At 45.0% G+C, this 24,963-nt stretch overlaps 1 protein-coding gene across 1 annotated transcript in view; it reads left to right on the top strand.

The window, feature by feature from the left end:
• fkbp15a (FKBP prolyl isomerase family member 15a) overlaps positions 1–24,963 on the top strand; it is a 50,113-nt gene that overhangs the window by 20,585 nt on the left and 4,565 nt on the right. The window contains exons 12-26 of the mRNA XM_055660384.1: positions 1,131–1,247; positions 1,608–1,701; positions 2,490–2,584; positions 3,602–3,704; positions 4,007–4,116; positions 5,630–5,734; positions 7,457–7,551; positions 9,196–9,298; positions 16,338–16,509; positions 17,721–17,857; positions 20,564–20,719; positions 20,972–21,124; positions 22,477–22,569; positions 23,507–23,629; positions 24,844–24,951. Coding sequence (XP_055516359.1) covers positions 1,131–1,247; positions 1,608–1,701; positions 2,490–2,584; positions 3,602–3,704; positions 4,007–4,116; positions 5,630–5,734; positions 7,457–7,551; positions 9,196–9,298; positions 16,338–16,509; positions 17,721–17,857; positions 20,564–20,719; positions 20,972–21,124; positions 22,477–22,569; positions 23,507–23,629; positions 24,844–24,951 — 1,764 coding nt within the window. The remainder of the gene's footprint in view (positions 1–1,130; positions 1,248–1,607; positions 1,702–2,489; positions 2,585–3,601; positions 3,705–4,006; positions 4,117–5,629; positions 5,735–7,456; positions 7,552–9,195; positions 9,299–16,337; positions 16,510–17,720; positions 17,858–20,563; positions 20,720–20,971; positions 21,125–22,476; positions 22,570–23,506; positions 23,630–24,843; positions 24,952–24,963) is intronic.

Genomic DNA, 24,963 nt, shown 5'->3' with positions numbered 1-24,963 from the left:
CTGTCTCCTCCCACCCTCCAGCCTTCCGGCTACTCCTCCTTTTCCCTTTCTTGGATCAGTCGAAGAAGGGTTTCGGGAACGTTGCCTAATGTCCATAGATGAAGGAAAGCTTTTCTGTGTAACCTTCGATCTCCAGCCAAGTTCCCTCTTATCTGAACTGCTCATATGGCTGAGCCTGTAGCAGGTCCTGCCAGGCATTTCTGGTGACCTGTGTCTGGCTGTGGCCCACTTTGTAATGCTGTCAAATGTAATGGACAGGTTGTTGGACTCTGCTGTGGGAGATACCCACTGTCTGACACTCATGACAAGGCCTCTAGTTGCCCCTGCATCAATACGGTCAAGATGGGTGTCAGAGGTTACGGGGCGAAGGCAGGAGAATGTCATCGAGAAGGAAAGCTAGATCAGCCAAGATTGAATGGCGGTGTAGACTTGATGGGCCGAATGGCCTTATTCTGCTCTTACAACGCATTAACATATAAGATCTTGGTACAAGCAGGGATAGGTTGTTAAAAGAAGAACATTGCTGGAAACATTCTGCAGATTGGGAAGCTTGTGGGAGAAGGAGCAGGCAGCAACATGTTGGGTTGAGGATTGTTTTGTTGGAACTGTGAAAGAAGGAAGACAAGTTTGTTTTAAGTTGCAGAGAGACTGGCAGGAGGATGGATTGGTCAAAGGAATATCTCTGGTTGGGTGAAGCTAGGGACTCTCTGGTGACAAAGTATTGATGGTTTAATGAGGGCAGTTGAGAAGAGACAAAGAGAAAGAACACAAAGGAAGGAAGATGCCAACATTTTGCAATGCAGAGCTGCAGGTCATGTCTGGCAGGTTAGACAGTGCAGGAAAGGAGAGAAAGATGGAGCCATTACAGAGGATGGGTGGCCTTCAAAATAATTTCACTGCACCTTGATTCACCTAATAACAAAGGAACCAGTGAAGTGGCTTAATCTTTTACATGTCCATGATTTTATTTCTGAAATTGAAATGTTAAACCTTGAACATTCCCCCTTTCATTAACAAATTAATCCATCCTGCTGCTTTTGATTGGTGGATTCTCTTCTTAAATCATGGGGCAGTTACCATATCCGTGTATTTGGTTCCACTTATTTTTCCTGTTTTTTTTTTTGTCTTAGAATCCTGGTCCCACTAAAGCCAAGCTGATTTCCCGAATGGCAAAAATGGGACAACCAATGCCATTTCTCGCTGGGGCTCTTTCTGCACAGCCTGACTCCAGCGACTCTGAACTTGAGGTGAGATGTTGGCAAGCCTACCCTGTTCCGTCAGCCAGGTTTAGAAATAATTGAATGAATCCATTCAGTGAATTGTATTCTGTTTGGTTTTGAGAGCAAAATGTTCACACATGTAGCACAAACTCCATTCCACGGACGGCTGTGGAGGCCAAGACAGTGGATATTTCTACGGCAGAGATAGATAGATTCTTGATTAGTACGGGTGTCAGAGGTTGTGGGGAGAAGACAGGAGAATGGGGTTAGGAAGGAAAGATAGATCAACCATGATTGAGTGGTAGAGTAGACTAGATGGACTGAATGGCCTCATTCTGGTGCTATCACTTCTGACCTTGTGTGACCTCTGTTCTAATATTCCTGCAGGATCATTCGAGAGGAGTGCCTCTTGCTGCCCCACCACCAGCCCAGCACACTGCTGCTCCGGTTCACAGTCTACCTCCACAACATCCTCCATCAGGTCAAGTGTCATTCACTTTGCCCCTCATCGCTAAATCGCTCATCACATTTGTATCATCATTTGATATGTACAGGCTGCATTTCAATTTGATAATGTGCAAATTCACCCTGATTTATTTGGCATCGCAGCTTATTGTGAGACCACCTTGTACCTGTTACCTGCTCTTCAGCGGCTGGGTTGAAGCATTTTTAAGCATTTACTTTAATTTAAAACTTATTTTTTAAGTTAATTGTTAGTTAACAAAGTTATAAAAAGTTATAAAGTTAATAGAGAAATTGCAGCGAATTGTAGACGCAGCCCAGACCATCACACAAACCAACCTCCCTTCCACTGACTCCATCTACACCTCATGCTGCCTCGGCAAGGCCAGCAGCATCATCAAGGATGAGTCGCAACCCGGCCACTCCCTCTTCTCCCCTCTCCCATCGGGCAAAAGGTATAGAAGTGTGAAAATGCACACCTCCAGATTCAGGAACAGTTTCTTGCCAGCTATTATCAGGCAACTGAACCATCCTACCACAACCAGAGAGCAGTGCTGAACTACTATCTGCCTCATTGGTGACCCTCGGACTATCCTTGATCGGACTTTACTGGCTTTACCTTGCACTAAACGTTATTCCCTATTCGTGTATCTATACACTGTGAATGCCTCGATTGTAATCATGTAACCCTTCCGTTGACTGGATAGCACGCAACAAAAGCTTTTCATTGCCCCTCAGTACGCGTGACAATAATCTAAACTGAAATAAAGAGTTTTGTTTCTGACGTAATTTTTTTAATATCAACAGTGCCAGTTTGTATGCTTCCGACGTCATCTGCAGCGTTAATGCCTGTTGCATTGCCCGCTCAGCAAGGACTGTCTGCTAGTGCCCAATCATTCCAGGTGCTTTGCTGTATCTTTCATTCATTTCAAACAGAATATAAGGGGCAAAACTTGTCAACGTATACTTTCACATATTTTAGTATTTGAAACTTGATTGGGCAATAATTCGTAGTTGTTTTCATTGTCAAAAAAAATGTACTGAAGCAAGATTTGACTTAAAAGCTACACAGGTGTTGGGGCAGGTCAACAATGCTTGGTCAAAGGAATGGGTATGAAGATGCATCTCAAAGATCTTTGATCAGACTTATTGTCTTTATCTTGCACTAAACATTATTCATGTTATTCCCTTTATCATGAGACGAGTAATTTATTTAGTCAGACGGTCAAAGAATCTGTGGAATTCTGTGGAGGCAAAGTCAGTGGATATATTTAAGGCAGAGATAGATAGATTCTTGATTAGTGCGGGTGTCAGAGGTTATGGGGACAAGGCAGGAGAATGGGGTTAGGAGGGAAATATAGATCAGCCATGATTGAATGGCAGAGTAGACTTGATGGGCCGAATGGCCTAATTCTGGTCCTATCACATATGATCATGTATCTGATTAACTGTGGATGGCTCGATTGTAATCATGTATTGGTTAGCACCCTACAAAAGCTTTTCACTGTACCTCAGTACACGTGACAATAAATAAACTACACTAAGGGAGAGGAGTGAGGTGGAGGAATTTTGAGAGTGAATTCCAGATCTTGGGAGCAAGGACTCTGTTGTTCAGTCAGAGTTCACACCCACAAATAAAGTAAATAAATAAAATAAAGCGACAATAAAGTACCATACCAAATGCCATGGATTAAAATGTCCACATCACAAACCTGTTTTTTATCCACTTTAATGGAGTCACCTTTTCTCATGAGTGTTTAGCCTGTGTGCGCTGTCACGGGTTGGTTGGTGTGTCGACTTGTTTGTCGTGTAGCCGGCAAGGAGGGGTTATTGAATTCCCGAGTGGCTGAATGGTGGTGGGAAGTACATGATAATGTTTTTATGAAGCGTTTTCACAATTGCTAATGATTCTATTTCAGCCGTACACAGGAATGCACTATGGTTACGCACAAGGCCATGGAGCTCAGACACAGATTCAGTCAATCGGACCGATGTACCCAGCTCAAGCACCCCAGTACCAAGGTATGTGTGCAGGTTATTTCATCGAGGTACAGTGTGGATCCAGCACACAAACCAACTCCACCCGAAACATCACCTATTCCTTCGCTCCATAGATGCTGCCTCACCCGCTGAGTTTCTCCAGCAGTTTAGTCTACCGATATGTTCCAGCATATGCAGTTCTTTCTTAAACATTGGAATGTGGACGTGTTTTTTTAGTTACGCAATCTTTCATTTGTCTGCCGAGTATTACATTAAACATTTGGTCTCTTTCCCAGGTGATGAAGCATTTGAAGGTGATTTTATTTGTTCCCCTTGTTTTGCAGCTGGTGGAGACGTCACATCTTTCATGATGACTGAGGCACGCCAGCACAACACTGAAATTCGATTGGCCATTAGCAAGGCATCAGATAAAATTGACCTTCTTGCTCTGAAGGTGAGCTGAATTTGAGGTTCTGCAGGTTTCCGTTTTAAAGGGGGTTTGTCCAAACATTCAATGAACTGAGGACATTTCCTCAAGTGCTGTGGTGATGATCTGCTTGGAGCTACCTGGATACAAACTAGGGACTAATCTTAACTGGATTAATTTTAGGCATGATACAGACATCACGTTACCTGCCCCCACCAGAGGGGAGAGAACAGTAAGTCAAAAGGTTGTAAGAGAGAGGGGGAGGGGGAGTGGAAAGTCAGAGTCTTAATGAATTAAACATTGCTAGATGTATTCACATGGGGATATGTATCTAGTCGATAAACTCTTTATCAAAGGCAATTATTTAACATGAATAAAAAAACTAGGAGTAGGCCAAAGATAGAGAGAAAATGCTGTAGTAACAGCAGGTCAGGCAGCATCTCAGGAGAGAAGGAATGGGTGATGAGGCAGGGTCGAGCCTTTTTCAGACGTGAGGTGCAGGGTTGTGGGGGTGGATGTAAACTTCAGCGAGAGTGAAAGAGGTAAATTCCCTCGGAGAATAAAAGGGTTTGCAATTTATTTAAAAAAATTCCAGATTGGGAGAGCAGGAGTTAGACAGTACGGTGATGTTGCTGCACCAATCCTGTTTAGTATATATTCCACTGCCTCGTGCTGTCTCCGCTGCCTCCTCTTCACGGTCCGCTCTGTGTAGTTGAAAGCCAACCAGTTGCAGCTCATTGTCCGGGGCCAGGTCTCAGTGAAGCACAAGGCTGCGGCTCGAGAGTAGTCCTTGTTTGTTTGGCACAGGAGTTGCAGTTCGTCCTCTTTGTTGTTGAGAGAACGTAGATTTGCAAGGAATATGCTCAGGAGCGGTGTTTGCCGGAGTCGGGCGAGTGTTCCAGAGCGCTTCCCACGGGTCCTCCTCCGTCTCAAGACCTCGAAACGCAGCCACAGCCCCGCCGACAAGTATGTCCAAATAATCCAGCGGGCGAGAGAAATCTGGAACAATGTTTGGAAACACCGAATATCTGAAGTTAATGAGTACGTCTCTCATGAAAATGATCTCTGTGGGATTTTCACAGACGACACAAACGAACAAACAACGACAAAACCACCTTGTATGCCTCGTTGTCACCTTCCCCAAGCTAACAATATTCTATTCTAAGAAGGAACTCAGATATATACCTTCGATTTTCCAGCATCTGCAGTTCCTTCTTAAACATTTTTCTTGAGCTTTGTTCCCTTTGATCTCTCGTTTTCATTCCTTACCCTTGCATATCTCTCGTTTCCCTCTCCACTGACTCTCCTGAAGAAGGGTCTCAACCCAAAATGTCACCCATTTATTCTATCCAGAGGTACTGCCTGTCCCGCTGTGTTACTCCAGCACTTTGTGCCTCTCAATGGGATTTGGATGCAGATTTAGAAGATGTAAATGATGTGAAGCGGGAAAATGATTGTGCTGGTAAAAGATGATAATAGGACTGTAACTACGAGTGGATTGATGCATCTTATTGAAGCTGAGATCTGTCCTTTGTCACAGATGGAAGACCTGCAGAAACACACCACGGGGCCGTCAATCCCAGGCATTTCATCGTTCACCATGGAAACAAGCATGATAATGCATAATATCCAAAGAATTATACAGGTTGGTGCAATCACTGTGTCAGCTACTTTTATTCAGTTAAAAGATATGACAGTCGCTGACAAGGCTGGCATTTAGTGCTCTCCCAGGTTGCTGTAGACAAGGTAATATCTCCATCCATAGTATTGTTGAGGAGGGAGGTGGGTGATTTAGAACCAATATATTGTTGAAACAGGAGTGAGAAACATCCACTTTACCGTTGATGAAAGGTCCCGACTCAAAACGTCATCTACATTGTCCTCCATAATGTTTGGGACAAAGATCCATCATTTATTTATTTGCCTCTGTACTCCACAATTTGAGATTTGTAATAGAAAAAAATACATGTGGTTCAAGTGCAGATTGCCAGATTTTATTAAAGGCTATTTTTATACATTTTAGTTTCACCATGTAGAAATGTAACTGAATACAAGTATGGAGGAGAGAAGGAACTGTCCAAGATCCAAAGCATACCACCTCACCTGTGAAACACGGTGGTGGGGGTGTTATGGCCTGGGCATGTATGGGTGCTGAAGGTACTGGCTCACTGATCTTCATTGATGATACAACTGCTGATGGTAGTAGCATAATGAATTCTGAAGTGTATAGACACATCCTATCTGCTCAAGTTCAAACAAATGCCACAAAACTCATTGGCTGGCAGTTCGTTCTACAGCAAGATAATGATCCCAAACGTACTGCTAAAGCAACAAAGGAGTTTTTCAAAGCTAAAAAATTGTAAATTCTTGAGTGGTCAAATCAATCACCCGATCAGAACCCAATTGAGCCTCCCTTTTATATGCTGAAGAGAAAACTGAAGGGGACTAGCCCCCGAAACAAGCATAAGCTAAAGGTGGCTGCAATACAGGCCTGGCAGAGCATCACCAGAGAAGACACCCATCAACTGGTGATGTCTATGGATCGCAAATCTCAAGCAGTCATTGCATGCAAAGGATATGCAACAAAATACTAAACGTTCCTTCTCTCCATAGATGCTGCCTCACCCGCCTAGTTTCTCCAGCATTTTTTGTCTACCTTCAATATTTCCAGCATCTGTAGTTCTTTATCAAACAAAAAAATACTAAACATGACTACTTTCATTTACATGACATTGCTGTGTCCCAAACATTATGGTGCCCTGAAATGGGGGGACTATGTATAAACACTGCTGGAATTTCTACATGGTGAAATCAAAATGTATAAAAATGGCCTTTATTAAAACCTGACAATGTGCGCTTTAACCACATGTGATTCTTTTCTATTACAAATCTCAAAGTGTAGAGTACAGAGGCAAATAAATAAATGATGGGTCTTTGTCCTAAACATTATGGCGTATGGCATGCTTGTTCTGTTTGATCTTCTGTTTGTGCACGCCAGGTTGATTGCATTCGTTGAAACATGCACTGTATTCCTTTACTCCAGTGATGCTGTCTGGCCTGCTGAGTTACTCCAGCACTTTGTTTCTCTCTTGTAAGTTCATAAGTTATAGGACATTATAAGTTCTAGGAGCAGAATTAGGCCTATCAAGTCTACTCCGCCATTCAATAATGGCTGATCTATCTTTTCCTCTCCTGCCTTCTCCCCATTACACCTGACACCCGTACTAATCAACTGATGGACTAACGGTCTACAGTGTAGCAGTCATGCTTAGGACCCTGCCCAGAGAAACTTGCAGTAAAGTCCTCGATCTAAAGTGGTTGTCTGCAGTTTTTTGTTTCTTTTAATATCCGCTACTTTCCTCTCTAGGAAAATGAGAGACTGAAGCAAGAAGTGTTTGATAAAAGCAGTCGTATTGAGGAGCAGAATGGAAAGATCAGTGAGCTGATCCAGAGAAACCAAAGGTACAGGGGAAAGAATCAAACTACCGTAACTCTGAGACTAAAGGATGCTTTTGCTTTTGTTCAGCTGATTTATTTTTGTAAAAATCATTACAAATTAAAACAATACAGATGCTGGAGATGAAAATACCAAACGCTGTAAACACTTATATTAGGCAACATTCAGGGCCAAATATTTCTTTAGTCAGAGGGGGGGTGAATCTGTGGAATTCATTGCCACAGACAGCTGTGGAGGTCAAGTCAGTGGATATTTTCAAGGCAAAGATAGATAAATTCTTGATTAGTGCGGGTGTCAGGGGTAATGGGGTGAAGGCAGGAGAATGGGGTTTAGGGAGAAAGATAGATCAGCCATGATTGAATGGCGGAGTAGACTTAACGGGCCAAATAGCCTAATTTTGATCCTATCGCTATTGAAAAATGAATTTGCGTTTCAAAGCCATTACTCTTCCTCAGAACTTGGAGAAAGATAAGTGTGTAGGAAGAAGTTACAGATGTTTCAGGCGAAGGGACTCGACCAGAAACGTCACCCATTCCCTCTATCCAGAAAAGCTGTCTGTCCCCCTTGAGTTACTCCAGCATTTTGTGTTAACTGGGAAAAGAGAAGATTGTTGCGATTTACAGAGAGCATGAGGAAGGGATTGCTGGGATAAAGACAGCATCTCTGGGTGAGGTCAAGTTTGCCAACATCGTTAGGTAATCAATTCCTTCTTCTGAAGAAGGGTCTCGACCCAAAACATGATAGTCACCAATCCTTTTTCACCAGAGATGCCTCCCGACTCGCTGAGTTACTCCATCACTTTGTGTCTAACTTATGGGATACTAATTTGCTTTGTGATGGGGCAAGAGAGTGGGAATGGAACTGGGAAGTGAACTTGTTGGTCTGCATGTGGCAATTCTACGTCTGGTTATTCCTCTCCATAATGTGATCCGTTCTTGCTTGGTCCTGAACATTTCTACTGCTACATTCCTATGACTGAATATCCTGGGACAGATTGTTTTAACTTCCCCACCTTTGCGTTTTATCCACCTGAAGATATGATTTTGCTTTCTTATAGATTTGTAGAGTCTTACAGTGTAGAAACAGGCCCTTCGGCCCAACTTGCCCACACCGGCCAACATGCCCCATCTACACTAGTCCCACCTGCCTGCATTTGGCCCATATCCCTCTAAGTCTGTCCTATCCATGTACCTGTCTAAATGTTACAATAGTACCTGCCTCAATCACCTCCTCCGGCAGCTCGTTTCATATACCTGCCACCCTTTTTGTGAAAAAGTTACTCCTCCGATTCCTATTAAATCTATTTCCCCCCTCTCCTTAAACCTATGACCTCTGGTTCTTGATTCCCCTACTCTGGGCAAGAGACTCTGTGCGTCTACCCGATCCTATTCCTCTCATGATTTTGAGATCACCCCTATAAGATCTGTAGGATCCCCCCTCATCTGCCTGTGCTCCAAGGAATAGAGTCCCAGCCTGGCCAACCTCTCCTGAAAGTGCTTCTGTATTTGGTATCCTGTTGTCTCAATGCATGACGTCTGTTCAATGTGCCATTCAGTTGTTACATGGAAAGACAGCCCTTATTCTCATTTCCCATGATTCCCACGGCCCATATTTCATCCTCATAATTGCTTGTCTCCTCCTGCTGGCAGATACGTGGAGCAAAGTAATTTGTTGATGGAGCAGAGGAACGACTCTCTGATGTCCTCAACAGAGAATAACCAAGCCCGCGTCCTGCTTGTAGAGCAGGAGAAGGTAAGCCTGGGTTTCTTGTTCATTTGCTGTTCTGACTGTTACTGTCTGAAACTCCTCTGTGCATCCCTGCTTCCGTCTACATTTAGCTTTGATTTTGGACTTGACCAACATGGCGCTCAGTCTTACAACATGTTATTATTAAGATGATACATTTTATATTTGTGTTAATGATCTGTTATAGCGGGAGCAATTGCACAACAGTAAGACCAATCAAACACTTTTAGATGCAAGCTTTGATATTTCAAACAGTACACTCTTGTGTTAAGTTAATGGTTGTTTTAATTGTGCTACAAACAATTCTTTCCAACCTGTTATATGTCATGGAACATTGGAATGATAGAATGGATAGGACAGGTTTAGAGGGATATATGGGCCAAACGCAGGCAGGTGGGACATATAGATGGGACATGTTGGTTGGTGTGGGCAAGTTGGGCCGCAGGGCCTGTTTCCACGCTGTGTGACTCTATCACATGGTCTTCACATCCTGCTGGTGGAGCAGCAGCAGGTAGGCTTGGGTTTCTTGCACCCGTGTACATGAGTCCATGTTATGGTGAAGCTGAGGTGGATCCTTGTGAGGAATGAGGATTGGGACAGAAGCTGTGGGATAATTAATGCAAACGGTTCAGGAATATTCGATTAACAATGGGATGTGGCATACAGGAAAAAAAGCAAAAAGATATGGGCAGAGCCCCAAGTCCAGGCATGGCCTTGCTGAGAACTTAGCTGGGTTCTCATCGGGCATTTACTTCACCTCAGGGGAAGCATCTCTGCTGCAGTGCATTTGAATCTCTGTTTCATAGTCTGGAAGAAATTAGTGATAATTCAGGCTTTCACTGTTGATATTCCTCACTGCAAGTGTCAGTGGACTTGACAAAGAATGTGTCTTCAAAAACACAATTGCACATGTAAGCAAGTATTCTTGTGACCCAATATTTGTCATTTTCTGTATCAAGGCGATCTTGGTCCACACCAGTTTAAATGTCAGTGTGTTGAATCCCATTTGAACAGCTGATTATTGTGGTTGTTAGCCCTTCTCATGCTACAAAGTAGTTTGTGTGTGAAACAGCAGAGAATGAAGATGATGATCACAGAATGCAGAAATATAGAGTAGCAGGTGCTGGTTAATACACAAAAGGACACAAAATGCTGGAGTATCTCGGCAGATCAGGCACCATCTCTGGAGAACATGGAAAGGTGTCTTTTCGGATCTGAAGAAGGGTCTCGACCGGAAAGGTCACGTATCCATATTCTCCACAGATGCTGCCTGACCCGCTGAGTTACTCCAGCACTCTGTGAAACGTCACCTATCCATGTTCTCCACAGATGCTGCCTGACCCGCTGAGTTACTCCAGCATTCTGTGTCCTTTTATATCATAAAATGTAGCTTGGTTTACAATGGAGCTGAGTGACTGTAACTGCATTTAACTTCCAAATGTACAGAGTGAATTTTCTGTTTGAGCCATAATTTACAGAAAAAATCTGTCAGAAAATAGGGCATATTTTCTACTATTGTTCTGGTAAAAAATATCAATTAGAAGTTAGTGAAAAGTTAGCTAAATTCATACTACGCAAACTTCTGTCAATTTTAATTATTTGCCGCATTCAAGATTCAATGTAATTTAACTTGAGCAAATTGTTCAAGTTCATGACTACAATAAACCAACCCGGGGGGCAGATATATTGCTGTCAGTGCTACAGATGTATTAAATAATTTACACGCAGTACAAAAGTAATATTAAACAGGTGGCCGTCACAGTCTGGTCCTCCAGCAGGTGATTGTGGGGCAATATCCCTTCCTCTGACCATCTTCTGTTGACTGCTGATTCACTGCTGTTTGTGTACAGCCTCTCTCGCTCTCCCTACTTCCTCTTACTCACAGTTCTGAGTCCATCCCTTTTATGCCTTTCCTCTTCGATCTGTTACAGTAACTAATAATCTCCCGAGTTGCCGAACACCTTTTTAATCCTCGACCTTGTGTTTACTTTTCCTTTCTGGAACTAAATCATTCCACATTCTGCGTAGGAAGGACCTGCAGATGCTGGTTTAAACCGAAGATCGACACAAAAAGCTAGTGAGTCTGTGGCGATCCTACACACTTACACTATCCTACACACACTAGGGACAAATTACAATTACACCAAGCTGATTAACCTAATTCGGTAAAAATTGTAAATTGTCGTGTGTGTGTAGGATAGTGTTAGTGTGCGGGGATCGCTGGTTGGCGTGGACTCAATGGGCCGAAGGGACTGTTTCCGTGCTGAAACTCTGTGCTCATTGATGGTGGGAGGGCTTTGGATGTTCACGGCGATGTTGAGGTCTTCCAGATAACATTAGTGAATAAGTGACATTGTTTCGTCAGTTGCCTGCAGTGGGTGGCTCAGTGACAGGATGAGCAGATACTTCAGCTGGGACCAGCTGCCTTGTATTTGATTGCTTATTCAGATGTTTAAACACCGTAGTTGCTACAAACATTTAGGGAACGCATAATGTTCATGTTGATAGGGGCAGAATTAGGCCATTCGGCCCATAAAGTCTACTCCATCATTCAACCATGGTTGATCTATCTTTCCCTCTTAACCCCATTCTGCTGCCTTCTCCCCGTACCCCGTGACACCTGTACTAATCTATTTCATCGCAGGTCTAACTTGTTGGGATTGAGGAAGGGAGTGTGTGTGTAGGTGCCGGGGGTGTATCAGTGCAGGGAGCATGAGTTTCTGCAGTGTATGGTCAACTCATGAAACTGTGTCAATTATATTTGATGTTTCAAAGTCGCAATGACTCTGTGTTCTTGCTCTGTACGTATCTTCACTTAGTACGTGCCGCACTTGACTGTCAGTTTACTTTCTCTTCCTAGCTTGCATTGCCAGTGGAGCTGGCAAGAGCACAGGTGAGGGTGTGCATCTTGCTGCTTTAGTCTGTGCTTGGTATCATCTCCTGCCCTTTCTCCTGGGGTTTTCGTTAGCTTTAGCTTTAGAAATGTTTGAATGCTGCACTGACTGGCTGACATTTTAAATTTCGTTGTACATGGCCCATGTTACAATGACAATAAAGAAACTATTCTATTCTCATTGTAATTAAAGCATTAACCCGCTACTTCTTCTCTTCATCTCTCTGCAAATCCTCCCCTAACCCTCCCCCTGGAGCATGCATGTCAAAGCCACGGGATATGTGGGAATGTCCCCAAGCTGTGGCGTTGACTCAGATTGCTTATTCACTGCTACCCACCCACAGTAAAGGTGCGAGATTATAGTAGGGCAGCACAGTGGCGCAGCGGTAGAGTTGCTGCCTCACAGCGCCAGAGACCCAGGTTCACTCCTGACTACGGGTGCTGTCTGTGTGGAGTTTGTACGTTCTCCCTGTGACCTGCGTGGGTTTTCTCCGGGATCTCCAGTTTCCTCCCACACTCCAAAGACGTACAGGTATGTAGGTTCATTGTCTTGATGTGATTGTAAATTTTCCAGTGTGTAGCATAGTATTATTGTACGGGGATCGCTGGTTGGCGCGGACTCAGTCGGCCGAAGGGCCTGTTTCCGTGCTGTATCTCTAAACTAAATTAAACTAAAACCTCGGGCAGGAGAGGAGAGCTCCCATCTTGCTCCTTTCCTGAGATTGTGGTCTGCATCACTTAGGATGTTCAATAGCATCGTTTAATGTATCGTATAGAGCCAGGTCTGGTTTATGCTAGAGAGCTTTGTGTGTTTGGTATAGAGCTAGTCAATGGTGTGCTGAGTCATTGAGTTGTGAAGTAAAAGGGTTGTGTAGATGGTGCACTATGATGTTATTTAATGCTTAATATGTGGTTAGTAGTGGGGATAGGTTCAGAACTATTGCACTGTTGGCTTCTTCTCTGGCGGGTGCTACACCGAGTGGTGTTTGTGGGATTGTGCAGGGTACAAGTATCGTGCGGGATTGGTACAAGTCAAAGGATAATGGGGAAAACTGGGGGAAAGATAACCATGCAGCTGTGGTGACAAGGTGGGGAAGAGTGGTTAGAATGGTGTATAGGGCTATACCATTCCATGGGGTATTGGTATCAGCATAAGGAGCTGGTGTCAGGGGTTATGGGGAGAAGGCAGGAGAATGGGGTGAGGGAGAGATAGATAGATCAACCATGATGAATGGCAGAGTAGACTTGATGGGCCGAATGGCCTAATTCTACTCCTATCACATGATCTTATGTCCCGTTCTTGAACTAAACGTGAAAATAATCTGTAGATAACCTCGATGTAAAGCGAGTCTCCTACTTTAGTGTGAACGGGTGATCAGTGGTCGGCCTGGACTCCGTCAGCTGAAGGGCCTCTTTTCACGCTATATCTCTAAAATGAATCAAATCTAAAAAAAACGACAGAACTGATGATCTAGTGCAGCGGTTTGAAGTAACTTACTATGCATGCGTATTGGCCGAGACTGAGATCTAATTACAAGTTGGGCACAATGGGGAGGTTGGAAGGTGGGATTACCCATAGCAGCAAAGGAAATGGCAGTGGGGTTTACAACCATCCGTAAGGGTGAATAGACAGTGGAGACTGCGTAGAACTGGGAAACAACAAACTTCTCTCCAAACTTCCTCTTCTTGGTAATAAGGTACTGGAATTTAGAGAAACGTTTTGCAAAAACCAAGTGAAAATGATTCATTTTCTCACAGACCAGAAGAAAGCAAAGCCGTTTGAGACACAAGTGCAGTAATTATTGTGGTGGAGATTCCCAGGCACAATACAAGGTTTAGTTATGAGTATTACAGCTAAAGTTAGATTTGTGGGGGAAAGAGTAAGTCACAAACTATGATTTTAAGTTTAGGTAAGCCAAAAATTTTGAGTAATGTGACACAAATTAAACTCGATAGAACGGCCAGAACTATTGACAGTCAAAACTGCAAATGAATGTTGGGAGATGGTAGACAAAAAAGCTGGAGAAACTCAGCGGGTGCAGCAGCATATATGGAGCGAAGGAAATAGGCAACGTTTCGGGCCGAAACCCTTCTTCAGACGGATGTTGGGAGATGTTTGAATCAGTGGATATTACCGAGATCTAGAAATGGCCCAGAATGATAAGGGTGTAAGTGAGCAATTGGACATGCTCCAGCCTGGTTTAGATATAGCGCCGAAAAAGGCCCTTTGGCCCACTGAGTCCGTGCCGACCAGCGATCCCCACACACTCACACTATCCTACACACTAGGGACAATTTACAATTTTACCAAGCCAAGTAACCTACAAACCTGTACGACTTTGGAGTGTGGGAGGAAACCGAAGCACCCTGGGTAAACCCACGCAGGTCACGGGGAGAATGTACGAACTCCATACAGACAGCACCCGTAGTCAGGATGGAACCTGGTGCTGTGAGGCAGCAACTCTACCGCTGCACCACCAAAATGGCACTGATTTGTTTACCATTTTAGTTGGCACATTGGTAATGGAACATTGCAATAGGATGTCGTCTGATCAACTGAATGGCACTTTGTTTGTCCAATGTTGATTGTGTGAAGAAATGTGTGGGAAGGAACTGCAGATGCTGGTTTATATCATAGATAGATACAAAGTACTGGAGTAACTCAGCGGGACAGACATCATCTCTGGAGAAAAAGAAGGGGTGACGTTTCAGGTCGGGAACCTTCTTCAGATTGTGTGAACTCATTCCCTTTGAATGCAAGTAATAGTGTGGAGTATGTCCAAAATGACAAGAAGCTATGAATGGTGGAACAGCACAGGTCAGTGAGAGGAACAAAAGGGGCTAGTTGAATATTGGTCTTAATCTTGAGGAAGCTGGAATACAAAGAGGCCCAGGTTTACACCAGACACTGTTTAGAATGCTGCATTCAATTCTGCTGATCGTAATTTAAATGACCTTGGTGGATCTGCAGCAAAATGATAATGGGGATGAAGGATGTGATGAGTACAAGGTAGTCTGGCTCCTGAATGTGGAAGATAAAAGGCTGATCTAAGGGGGATAGTAGTAGAATGTAGCAGAGTGTGGTAGATTTATCACATTATACAGGGTAGCTGCAGACTGCTCCCTCTGGTACTCACACAGTCCAGATCCTCTGCTCAAAACTGCAAGACACATCATAGTTGTGAACGCAGCCCAGTCTATCACACAAACCAGCCTCTCCTTCCCCCGACCCAGCAACCAAATCCACCTAGACTTCACAGCCAACATTATCGAGGGCCACACTCACTCTCAAGCATGACCCTCCGGTCAGGCAGAATATACAGGCTTGAAAATGTGTACCACCAGATTCAAGAACAGCTTCTTCTCTGCTGTTATAGACTCTTGAGTGGACATCTCGTGTACTAACGATGCTTTCCTGATCTCAGGTTCACCTGGCAATAATATACCAATAATAATAGAACCTGCTATAGTACCTTAAAATTAGAGTTGTGTCTAAAGGGATTTAATTATCAACCACTTTGTCTCTTTAAGAGGTAATGTTATCGTATCTGTACACTGTGGATGGCGTGATTGTATTGTCTTTCCACTGGCTGGTTAGCAAGCAACAAAAGCATTTCACTGTACCTCGGTACACTTGACAATGAACTAAACAAACTCTGAAGTCCTATTTACCGGGAGGCACTTGGTGAAGGGCCAGGTTTGTATTGTGGAGCTGCATTGCACCCATGTACTGTCAACAGGACAAGAAACTCAAAATCAAACGTTTTGTTTTAAAAAGCTGCTGAGATTCATGCTCATAAGTGACAGGAGAAGAATTAGGCCATTCGGCCCATCAAGTCTATTCTGCCATTCAATCATGGCTGATCTATCTCTCTCTCCTAACCCCATTCTCCCCATAACCCCAAGAAACACATTGCATACTAACCAAGAATCTATCTATCTCTGCCTTAAAAATATCCATTGGCTTGGCCTCCACAACTGTTTGAGGCAATGATTTACACAGTTGACAATGTTGAATGCCTCCTTTATATCCATTCAAGATAAATTGTTAAGCTGCTGTGTGGAGGGAGAGAAGCTGGGGCAACATGTTTGAAGGCCTCCTAACCCCATGAAGTAAAAGGCTGTGTGTTTCTTTGTCCCCCTGTGACGCAGGTGAAGGTGACGGAGGAGCTTGCGTTGGCCACGGGCCAGATCGCCAGGCTGCAGTTAGAGCTGACAGCCCACCAGAAGAAGGAGATGGAGCTGCGTACTCAGCTGGCATCAGCACAGCAGAAAGCAGAGGACCAAGGACTGTGCCTCAGCAGCGTGGAGATGCAGTTATCAGGTGCACAGCAGTCTCACAACTTCTCCAACTTCACTAACCCTTGCACCCACTCTCTCTCCACCCCTCCCCCACTCAGCTTCAAAGTTGTCTTGTTGAGTCTCATTGTCTGTAACTTGTCTTCACCTTCACACAGCTAACAATGGCCGGTTTTATTGATCATCGCGATTTTTTTGCATGTCTTTCTTTCATTTGTTCTATGTCTCTCTACATCACCATCTATATCTCTTGTTTCCCTCGCCCCTGACTCAGTCAGAAGAAGGGTCTCGACCCAAAATTCACCCATCCTTTGTCTCCAGAGATGCTGCCTGACTCGCTGAGTTACTCCAGCACTTTGTGTATATCATCTATACCATGGCTATTTAAGTGTCTAACCAAATGCCTCATAAGTGTTTAAGAAGGAACTGCAGATGCTGGAAAATCGAAGGTACATAAAAAAGCTGGAGAAACTCAGCGGGTGCAGCAGCATCTATGGAGGAAAGAAGGGTTTCGGCCCGAAACGTTGCCTATTTCCTTCGCTCCATAGATGCTGGCACCCGCTGAGTTTCTCCAGCTTTTTTGTGTACCTGCCTCATAAGCGTAGTGATTTTATCTGATCCATCATCTCTCTGGAAATGTATTTCAGGTATCAAACTAACATCAGTGACCAGAGGATAAAGATTTCAGTGGCAGAGAAACCATCACCAAAGTCACGATTAAAGGATTCTGACAAATAAAAGGTAGACACAAAATGTTGGTGTAACTCAGCGGGAGAGGCAGCATCTCTGGAGAGAATGAATGGGTGATGTTTCTGGTCGAGATCCTTCTTCAGACTCTTTTTGATTCTTCAAAATTCTCGAATCTGAAGACGGGTTCCAATCTGAAACGTCACCTATTCCTTCTCTCCAGAGATGCTGCTTGACCCGCTGAGTTACACCAACATTTTGTGTCTATCTTCGGTGTAAACAGTATCTGCTGTTCCTTCCTACATATACTGACAGACAGTGTGTGTACAGTCAACCCTGTGATTGTGTTTCATGTTAACTTGGGTGGGTGCAGTGTGGTCATTCAAAGGTCTGTTTATTGTCACGTGTACCAATTAGGTACAGTGAAACTTGAATCTCAAACAGACATTGCTGTGAGTCCACGAGGGGCCCGTGTCTGGCTGTCTCAGCCGTGTCTGGCTTTGGTTGACGCAAGGCCGCTGACTTGTTCCGTCTGTCTGTCCACCTCAGAGCTGCAGGAGGCATCGGAGCGAGTTCAGACCAAGTGCAAGGCAGAGAAGCAGAGCCGCAAGCAGCTGGAGGTGAAGGTGGCCGGCATGGAAGAGGAACTAGTGGACCTGCGAGCCGAGAAGGACAACCTTGTAAAGGTGAGATTGGCCACAGTTGTTACTCATCCCCAGTGTGTGAAACTGTGTGTGACATTGCAGCTTGTTGATGTGCCGTAAGCTTCTACACATTCCTGGTGATGTCCACTCTACTCAACTTGCAGATAAGGTTAGATAGTAACTCAGCGGGTCAGGCAGCATCTGTGGAGAACATGGATAGGTGACGTTTCACAGAGTGCTGGAGTAACTCAGCGGGTCAGGCAGCATCTGTGGAGAACATGGATAGGTGACGTTTCACAGAGTGCTGGAGTAACTCAGCGGGCCAGGCAGCATCTGTGGAGAACATGGATAGGTGACGTTTCACAGAGTGCTGGAGTAACTCAGCGGGTCAGGCAGCATCTGTGGAGAACATGGATAGGTGACGTTTTGAATCAAGGCCCTTTTTCAGACTAGACCCAAAATGTCACCTATCCATGCTCTCCAGAGATGCTGCCTGACTGCCTTAGTTACTCCAGCACTTTTGTGTAAACCAGCATCTGCAGTTCCTTGTTTCTACTGTTTGAAGATTGTCCTTTTCTCCCAATATGGGGCCAGGGATGAACAGCTTCTGTTGTCAAGCCATGATGCCCAAATGGATGATATTTAGAAAGGTTTTGTTTATTTTGTTTTGAGCCTCTTGCAACATCTGGAAATGCTACGGCACTTTATTATCAGGAGGTGTACACGACTCAAGCTCAGTGATTGTCCACATTTGCTGCACGAGCTTGAGATCAAGATTCCCTTGCTGTGTTTGTGGAACGGGAACATGTAAAGAGTCAAAAAACATGGAACAATTTGTGTGATCAAAATGTTTGCTTCATCCTTCCAAAGCAGCTCTGATGAGCGAGCGCGATCTAAGAAATCAAACCAAGAAGTGCTAGAAATAGTCATCAGGTCAAATAACATTTGTGGAGAGAGCGAAAGAGAAAGTAAACATTTCATTAGAACTTTTATCAGAATTGATGATCTTTCTGGTAAAAGGCCGAGCATTCCCCCAATCTATTGCCTCATCACCCCTTGGTCTCCTGCGCTCCAAGGAATAAACTCTTAGCCTGTCCAGCCTCTCCCTATAGCTCAAGCCCTCTAGACCTGGCAACATCCTCGTAAATCTTCTGTGCATTCTTTCCAGCTTAATGACATTCTTCCCATTAGCAAGGTGACCAAAACTGAGCATAGTATTTATTCCAAGTGCAGCCTCTCTAACGACTATAACATAACATCCCAACCTCTGTACTCAGTACGTGGACTGATGAAGACCAATGTACCAAAAGCCTTCTTGACCACCCTACCTACCAGTAACGCTACTTTTAAGGAAAAATGTAGCTGTACTCCTTGATCCTTCTGTTCTACAACACTCTCCAAGGACCTACTATTCACCAAATGTCCTGTTCTTCCCTGAATAATAATGTCCTGTACTTCTCCGTATTAAATTCCATTGGCCTTCACCAGCCAGATTATTGAGCATAGAAGTTGGGAGGTCATGTTGCAGTTGTATAAGACGTTGGTGGGGCCACATTTAGAGTTTTGTGTTCAGTTCTGGGCACCGTGTTATAGGAGAGACGTTGTCAAACTGGAAAAGGTACAGAGAATGTGTCGGAAAGAACTGCAGATGCGGGTACAAAGAAGATTTACGAAGATGTTGCCAGGACTAGAGGGTAGGAGCTATAGGCAGAGGTTGAGTAGGCTGGGACTCTATTCCTTGGAGCGCAGGACGATGAGAGGTGATCTTATAGAGGTGTATAAGATCATGAGTGGAATAGATCGGGTAGATGCAAAGTCTCTTGCCCAGAGTAGGGGAATCAACAACTAGAGAACGTAGGTTCAAGGTGAAGGAGAAAACATTTAATAGGAATCCAAGGGGTAACTTGTTCACACGGAGGGTGGTGGATGTATGGACAAAGCTGCCAGAGGAGGTAGTTGAGGCAGGGACTATCCCAACGTTTAAGGAGCAGTTAGACAGGTACATGGATAGGACGGGTCTGGAGGGATATGGACCCAATGTTAGCATATGGGACCAGTGTAGTTGGGACATGTTGGGTGGTGTGGGCAAGTTGGGCTGAAGGGCCTGTTTCCACACTGTATCACTATGACTCTATCATCGTTCCTCAGCTCACTTGCCCAACTGATCAAGATCCTGCTGCACGTTTTGATAACTATCTTCACTATCTACGATATCGCCTACATTGGTGTCATCTGCAGACTTGCTAATTGTGCCTTGTACATCTCACCCAAATCATTGATTTAAATCACAAACAACAATTGATAAGTTCTAGGAGCAGAAACAGGCCATTTGGCCCATCAAGTCTACTCCGCCATTCAAACGTGGCTGATCTATCTTCCCCTCTTAACCCCATTCTACTAACCTTCTCCCCATAAGCCCTGACACCGTTACTAATCAAGAATCTGTCAATCTCCGCCTTAATAAACATAAGAAAGAAATGGACCCAGCACCAATCCGTGAGGCACAGCACTGGTCAGACGTCTGAAATATACCCTTCCATCACCACCATCTGCTTCCTTCCATGAAGCCAACCTTGCATCCAGTTTGCTCACTCTCCCTAGATCATTATTTTAAACTCTCGCAAACTTCAATACCAGGAGACAATTAACTGCAGGAGGAGAAAGTCTGGAAGGGTGTGGTTTGATGTAAACAAATGTTTTGTTGGTCCGTTGGAAGATGTTATGGTGACGGAATGTTTTTGTGGTCAGAGTTCAGCAGAGAGGAAGAGGAAAGCAGTAGCGGAGCAGCAGCGAGCTGAGCTGGAGATGGAGGAACTCCGCAAATCATACGAGGAGGAGCTGGGGAATGTCCGCTCAATGTTGCGGAAAGCTCGGACATCTACTGACCAGGCCGTAGCTGAGCAGGTAAAGGACTAAACAGCACAACTTGGAAACTTATCTAGTCCTGCGCTGATCTTTGCCAAGCTGAATGAATGAATGAAAGAATGGAGCAGGCGGACATTTAGTTTACAAAACGCTGGAGTAATCAGCGGGTCAGACAACATCTCTGGAGAAAAGGAATAGGTGTTTCGGGTCGAGATCCTTCTTCAGACAGAGGAAGGGCCTCAACCCGAAATGTCTGAGTTTGCTGAGAGATATTCCTTGCTTTTGCTACAGATTTCAGTGATGCAGGCTGAGCTGGAGTCACAGTGGCAAGCCAGGTGTGACCGCATGCTGACGTCAGCCAAGGAGCAACACGGCCTGCAGTATGGAGAGGTCTGTGAACAACGAGAATCACAGCAGCTGAAGATCTCACAGCTGGAGGCAAAGGTGAGCTGGCCAATCTAGCCGCCTTAGATTTGAATCTCTCCTTACCTTCTTCCTACCTCTTTTAGTACCTATTTAGCCCTGCTACTCTCCCCTTCCCATACTCTGAGTATTATTCATTATCATTTGTACTAGGATAGGAATATTCTGTTTCACGGGGATTGTTTGAGCTATCGCTGTTTTAAAGTGAACATCAGTGGTATCCGCAAAGCCCTTATCCAGAGTCAACATAGCAGGAAGTGTCAGTTGATGTTTAGTTAAATAATGACTTTACTGGATTTGCAAAGCAAGCCCGGCCCTTGAAGCTAATTATTATTTCTATTTGTAAGCAATTATCTGAGTTGTAGAATTGTAGGAAGTTGAGGAGAAATGTCTTTAGTCAGAGGGCAGTGAATCTGTGGAATTCCTTCCTACAGAAGGCTGTGGAGGCCAAGTCAGTGGATATTTTTAAAGCAGAGATAGATAGATTTTTGATTAGTAAGAGTCTCCGAGGTTATGTGGAGACGGCAGGCCAATGAGTTAGGAGGGAGAGATAGATCAGCCATGATTGAATGGCGGAGTAGACGTGATGGGCCGAATGGCCTAATTCTACTGCTATTACTTATTTACATTAGCCTTTAGAGATACAGCGTGATAACAGGCCCTTCGGCCCAATGAGTCTGCACCAATCAGCAGTTTTGCACTGGTTGTTGTATTTAGTATTATTGATCATTACCATGTGTATGTTTGCTTTGTGAACGAGGAATTGCTCGCTGCTATAAATGACAATGTTCTGGATTATCATACCATTCACACAGAGGGTGGTGGGTGTGGAACAAGCTGATAGAGGAGGTAGTTGAGGCAGCGACTATCCCAACATTTAAGAAGCAGTTAGACAGGTACATGGATACGACAGGTTTGGAGGGATATGGACCAAATACGGGCAGGTGGGACTAGTGTAGTGGGACATGTTGGCCGGAGTGGGCAAGATGGGCCAAAGGGCCTGTTTCCTCCCTGTATCACTCTGTGACTCTGTAACATACTAATCATTAGTTAGGGGTTGAAGGAGCAGGAGGTAGGGTACATGTACTGTAGGCTGGTTCATCTGAGGAATTCATTGCCACAGATGGGTGGAGGCAAAGTCAATGGGTATTTTTATTTTATTTTTTTATTTTTAAGGCGGAGATAGACAGATTCTTGATCAGAAAGGATGTCAGGGGTATTGGGGAGAAGGCAGGAGAATGGGGTTGAGTGGTTGAGATAGATCAGCCATGATTGAATGGCAGAGTAGACTTGATGGTCTGAAAGGCCTAATTGTGCTCCTATCACTTACCAACTTGTGGATGTGATGTTGTGACTGTGCTGTTGATATCTAGCTGGCTGCATGGAAGGTGTGTCGTGCCACAGAGGAGGAGAAGCTGGTGTCTCTGCAGGAACAGGCCGATGAGCTGCAGGCCCTGAGGGAGCAGGTAAGGATGCTTACACCACCCTGTTCATGCTCTTCAATCTGGGCTTGGTGCAGCCCTGTCGAGGGAAGGTGGCTGCAGGGCAACAAGAAGCAAAAAGATAAAATAATCTGTTAACGACCCTCTGGCGTGTGAGAGCTGTGTAAAATTCTTGATTAGTACCGGTGTCTGGGCCCATGGGGAGAAGGCAGGAGAATGGGGTTGAGAGGGGAAGATAGATCAGCCATGATTGAATGAATGGTGGAGTAGACTTGATGGGCCGAATGGTTTAATTGTGCTCCTAGAATTTATGAATATGGGAACGCCACATGTAATGAGCATGGGGCGGAAATCCCCGACACGTCCCCCCCTGTTTTGATGATTCAGCGCAATGATCGGAGGAGGGAGGTGTCAGTCAGAGGCGGAAGTAGGGGGCGGGTGGGACTGAGGATAGAGTGTGGTGATTGGAGGAGGTGGGAACGACGGCCCTGGTTTACAGCCAGCGCGGAGAAGCAGCGCTAACTCCACGGCTCCGGTCTGGTGTCCTGTCAGTCCAGGCAGGGCTGTAGGTTAACCCAGCGAGACAGGCAGAGTTGAGCTGCATATAGCGCTGCTTCTCTGCGCTGGCCGTAAGCCTGGGCCGTCGTTCCTGTAATTACTGTCCACGTGGCCCACGGCTGAAGCCCCGCGCGTGTGTGTGTGTGGGAGTGTGCGCATGCGCCCGCTGTTGCCAAGAAATTATGTGTGTCCCGGTCCCCCTCATGTTTTGATAGCGATTTCCATGCCTGGTTCTGAGCACGATCCCACACACAGGTATGCACCGGACCAAGTCAATTGGAGATACGTTGATTTACTCCATATACAGTTGGTGTCAGAGTGACAATGTAATGCTGGGTTTGCTCATCAGCTGAGGGGCAGATTTATCAGCGATGTCCCTGATCGCTGTGTCCATACGTTACAGTATTCGTCATTGGAGAGCAGAGCTGTGGCAATGAAGGAGCACTACGAGAGGCGGCTGCAGGAGCTGAGGCAGCAAGCCCCTGTGATGAGTGAGGCACCGAGCGTTGGCAATACTGTCGACGAGGTACGCAGAGTGGAATGTCATTGCATTTATTAGCTCAGTGTGAAAACAGCCCCAACTTGCCCACACCAAGCAACATGTCCAACCTACCCATGTTGGCCCATATCCCTCTGAACCTGTCCTATCCATGTACACGTCCAAATGTTTCTTCAACGTTGGGATAGTCCCTGCCTCCATGACTTCTCCGGCAGCTTGTTCCATGCACACACCACCCTTTGTCTGAAAACATTACCCCTCAGGTTCATATTAAATCTTTCCCCCTTCACCTGAAACCTGTGTCCTCTGGTCCTCTATTCCCCTTTTCTGGGCAACATCTGTGTGAACTTGTACAGTTGCTGCCTTTTGCTTTTTTAAAAAAATGTAATAGTATTTCTACAATGAAGAAATGTTAATTTTGGTTGTTGCCTTCCTATGGACAAATCCCAGCAAAATTCCCAGGACATTATGTTGTCGTCAGCCACTAGGAGCTGCATGAAGAGAGATGCATACAGTGTTGTCGTTTTTATCCCCCAAGAGCAAAATACGTGACGTACAACACGGAACGGTGCAGTAATGGGAACAGGCCCTTCGGTCCACAATGCTCATGCAGAGCATGATGCCAAACTAAACTCATCTCCAATTCCTGCACAGAATCCATATCCCTCCATTCCCTGCATATCAATGTGTCTCTGTAAGTCACCATTGTATCTGCCTCCACCACCACCCCATTGACAATTGGACCACCTGGTGACAAAAGGCTGTCTGTGGTGGCTGTTGCTCATAGCTCCACCAGGCCAAGGGATTCTCCAAGGGACCAGAGGACTATCGAAGGCGGTTCCACGCTGTAATTGTGTGCCTTCCTTCTCCCAGTGACCGCGTGGATCTTCTCCGGGTGCTCTGGTTTCCTCCCACTTACAGGTTTGTAGGTGAATTGGCTTTAGTAAAAAAATTGTAAATAGTTCTTTGTGATGGTGTACAGGGTGATCACTGGTCGGCACGGACTCGATGGGTCGAAGGGCCTGTTTCCACGCTGTATCACTACATTACTTGTGCTGCCCCCTGTGGAGAGGTGATCCTCTGAGCTTGAGTTCCAGATTTCTCTTTGAGATGTTCCAGTGGGAATTTCACCTGAGAATGCTCAATGGTGATTGTGATACCATCTTCCTGTTGAGATCTTGCTAAAGGTCTTGCAAAATCAGACTGGAGACCCATGTAATGGATGACAAATCTTCCCGCAGGTGAAGAAAATCATGAATGGCGTGTTTCAGTCGTTGCGAGGGGAGTTTGAACTTGATGACACTTACAGCGGGAGGTCGGTCCTTGGAACTATCCTGAGCACCATCAAGGTAACAGTCGGG

The sequence above is a fragment of the Leucoraja erinacea genome, chromosome 31, assembly GCF_028641065.1.
Source record: "Leucoraja erinacea ecotype New England chromosome 31, Leri_hhj_1, whole genome shotgun sequence".
Lineage (NCBI taxonomy): Eukaryota > Metazoa > Chordata > Chondrichthyes > Rajiformes > Rajidae > Leucoraja > Leucoraja erinaceus.
Note: the sequence above shows the minus strand (reverse complement) of the source record. Positions and strands in the feature narration are given on the sequence as shown.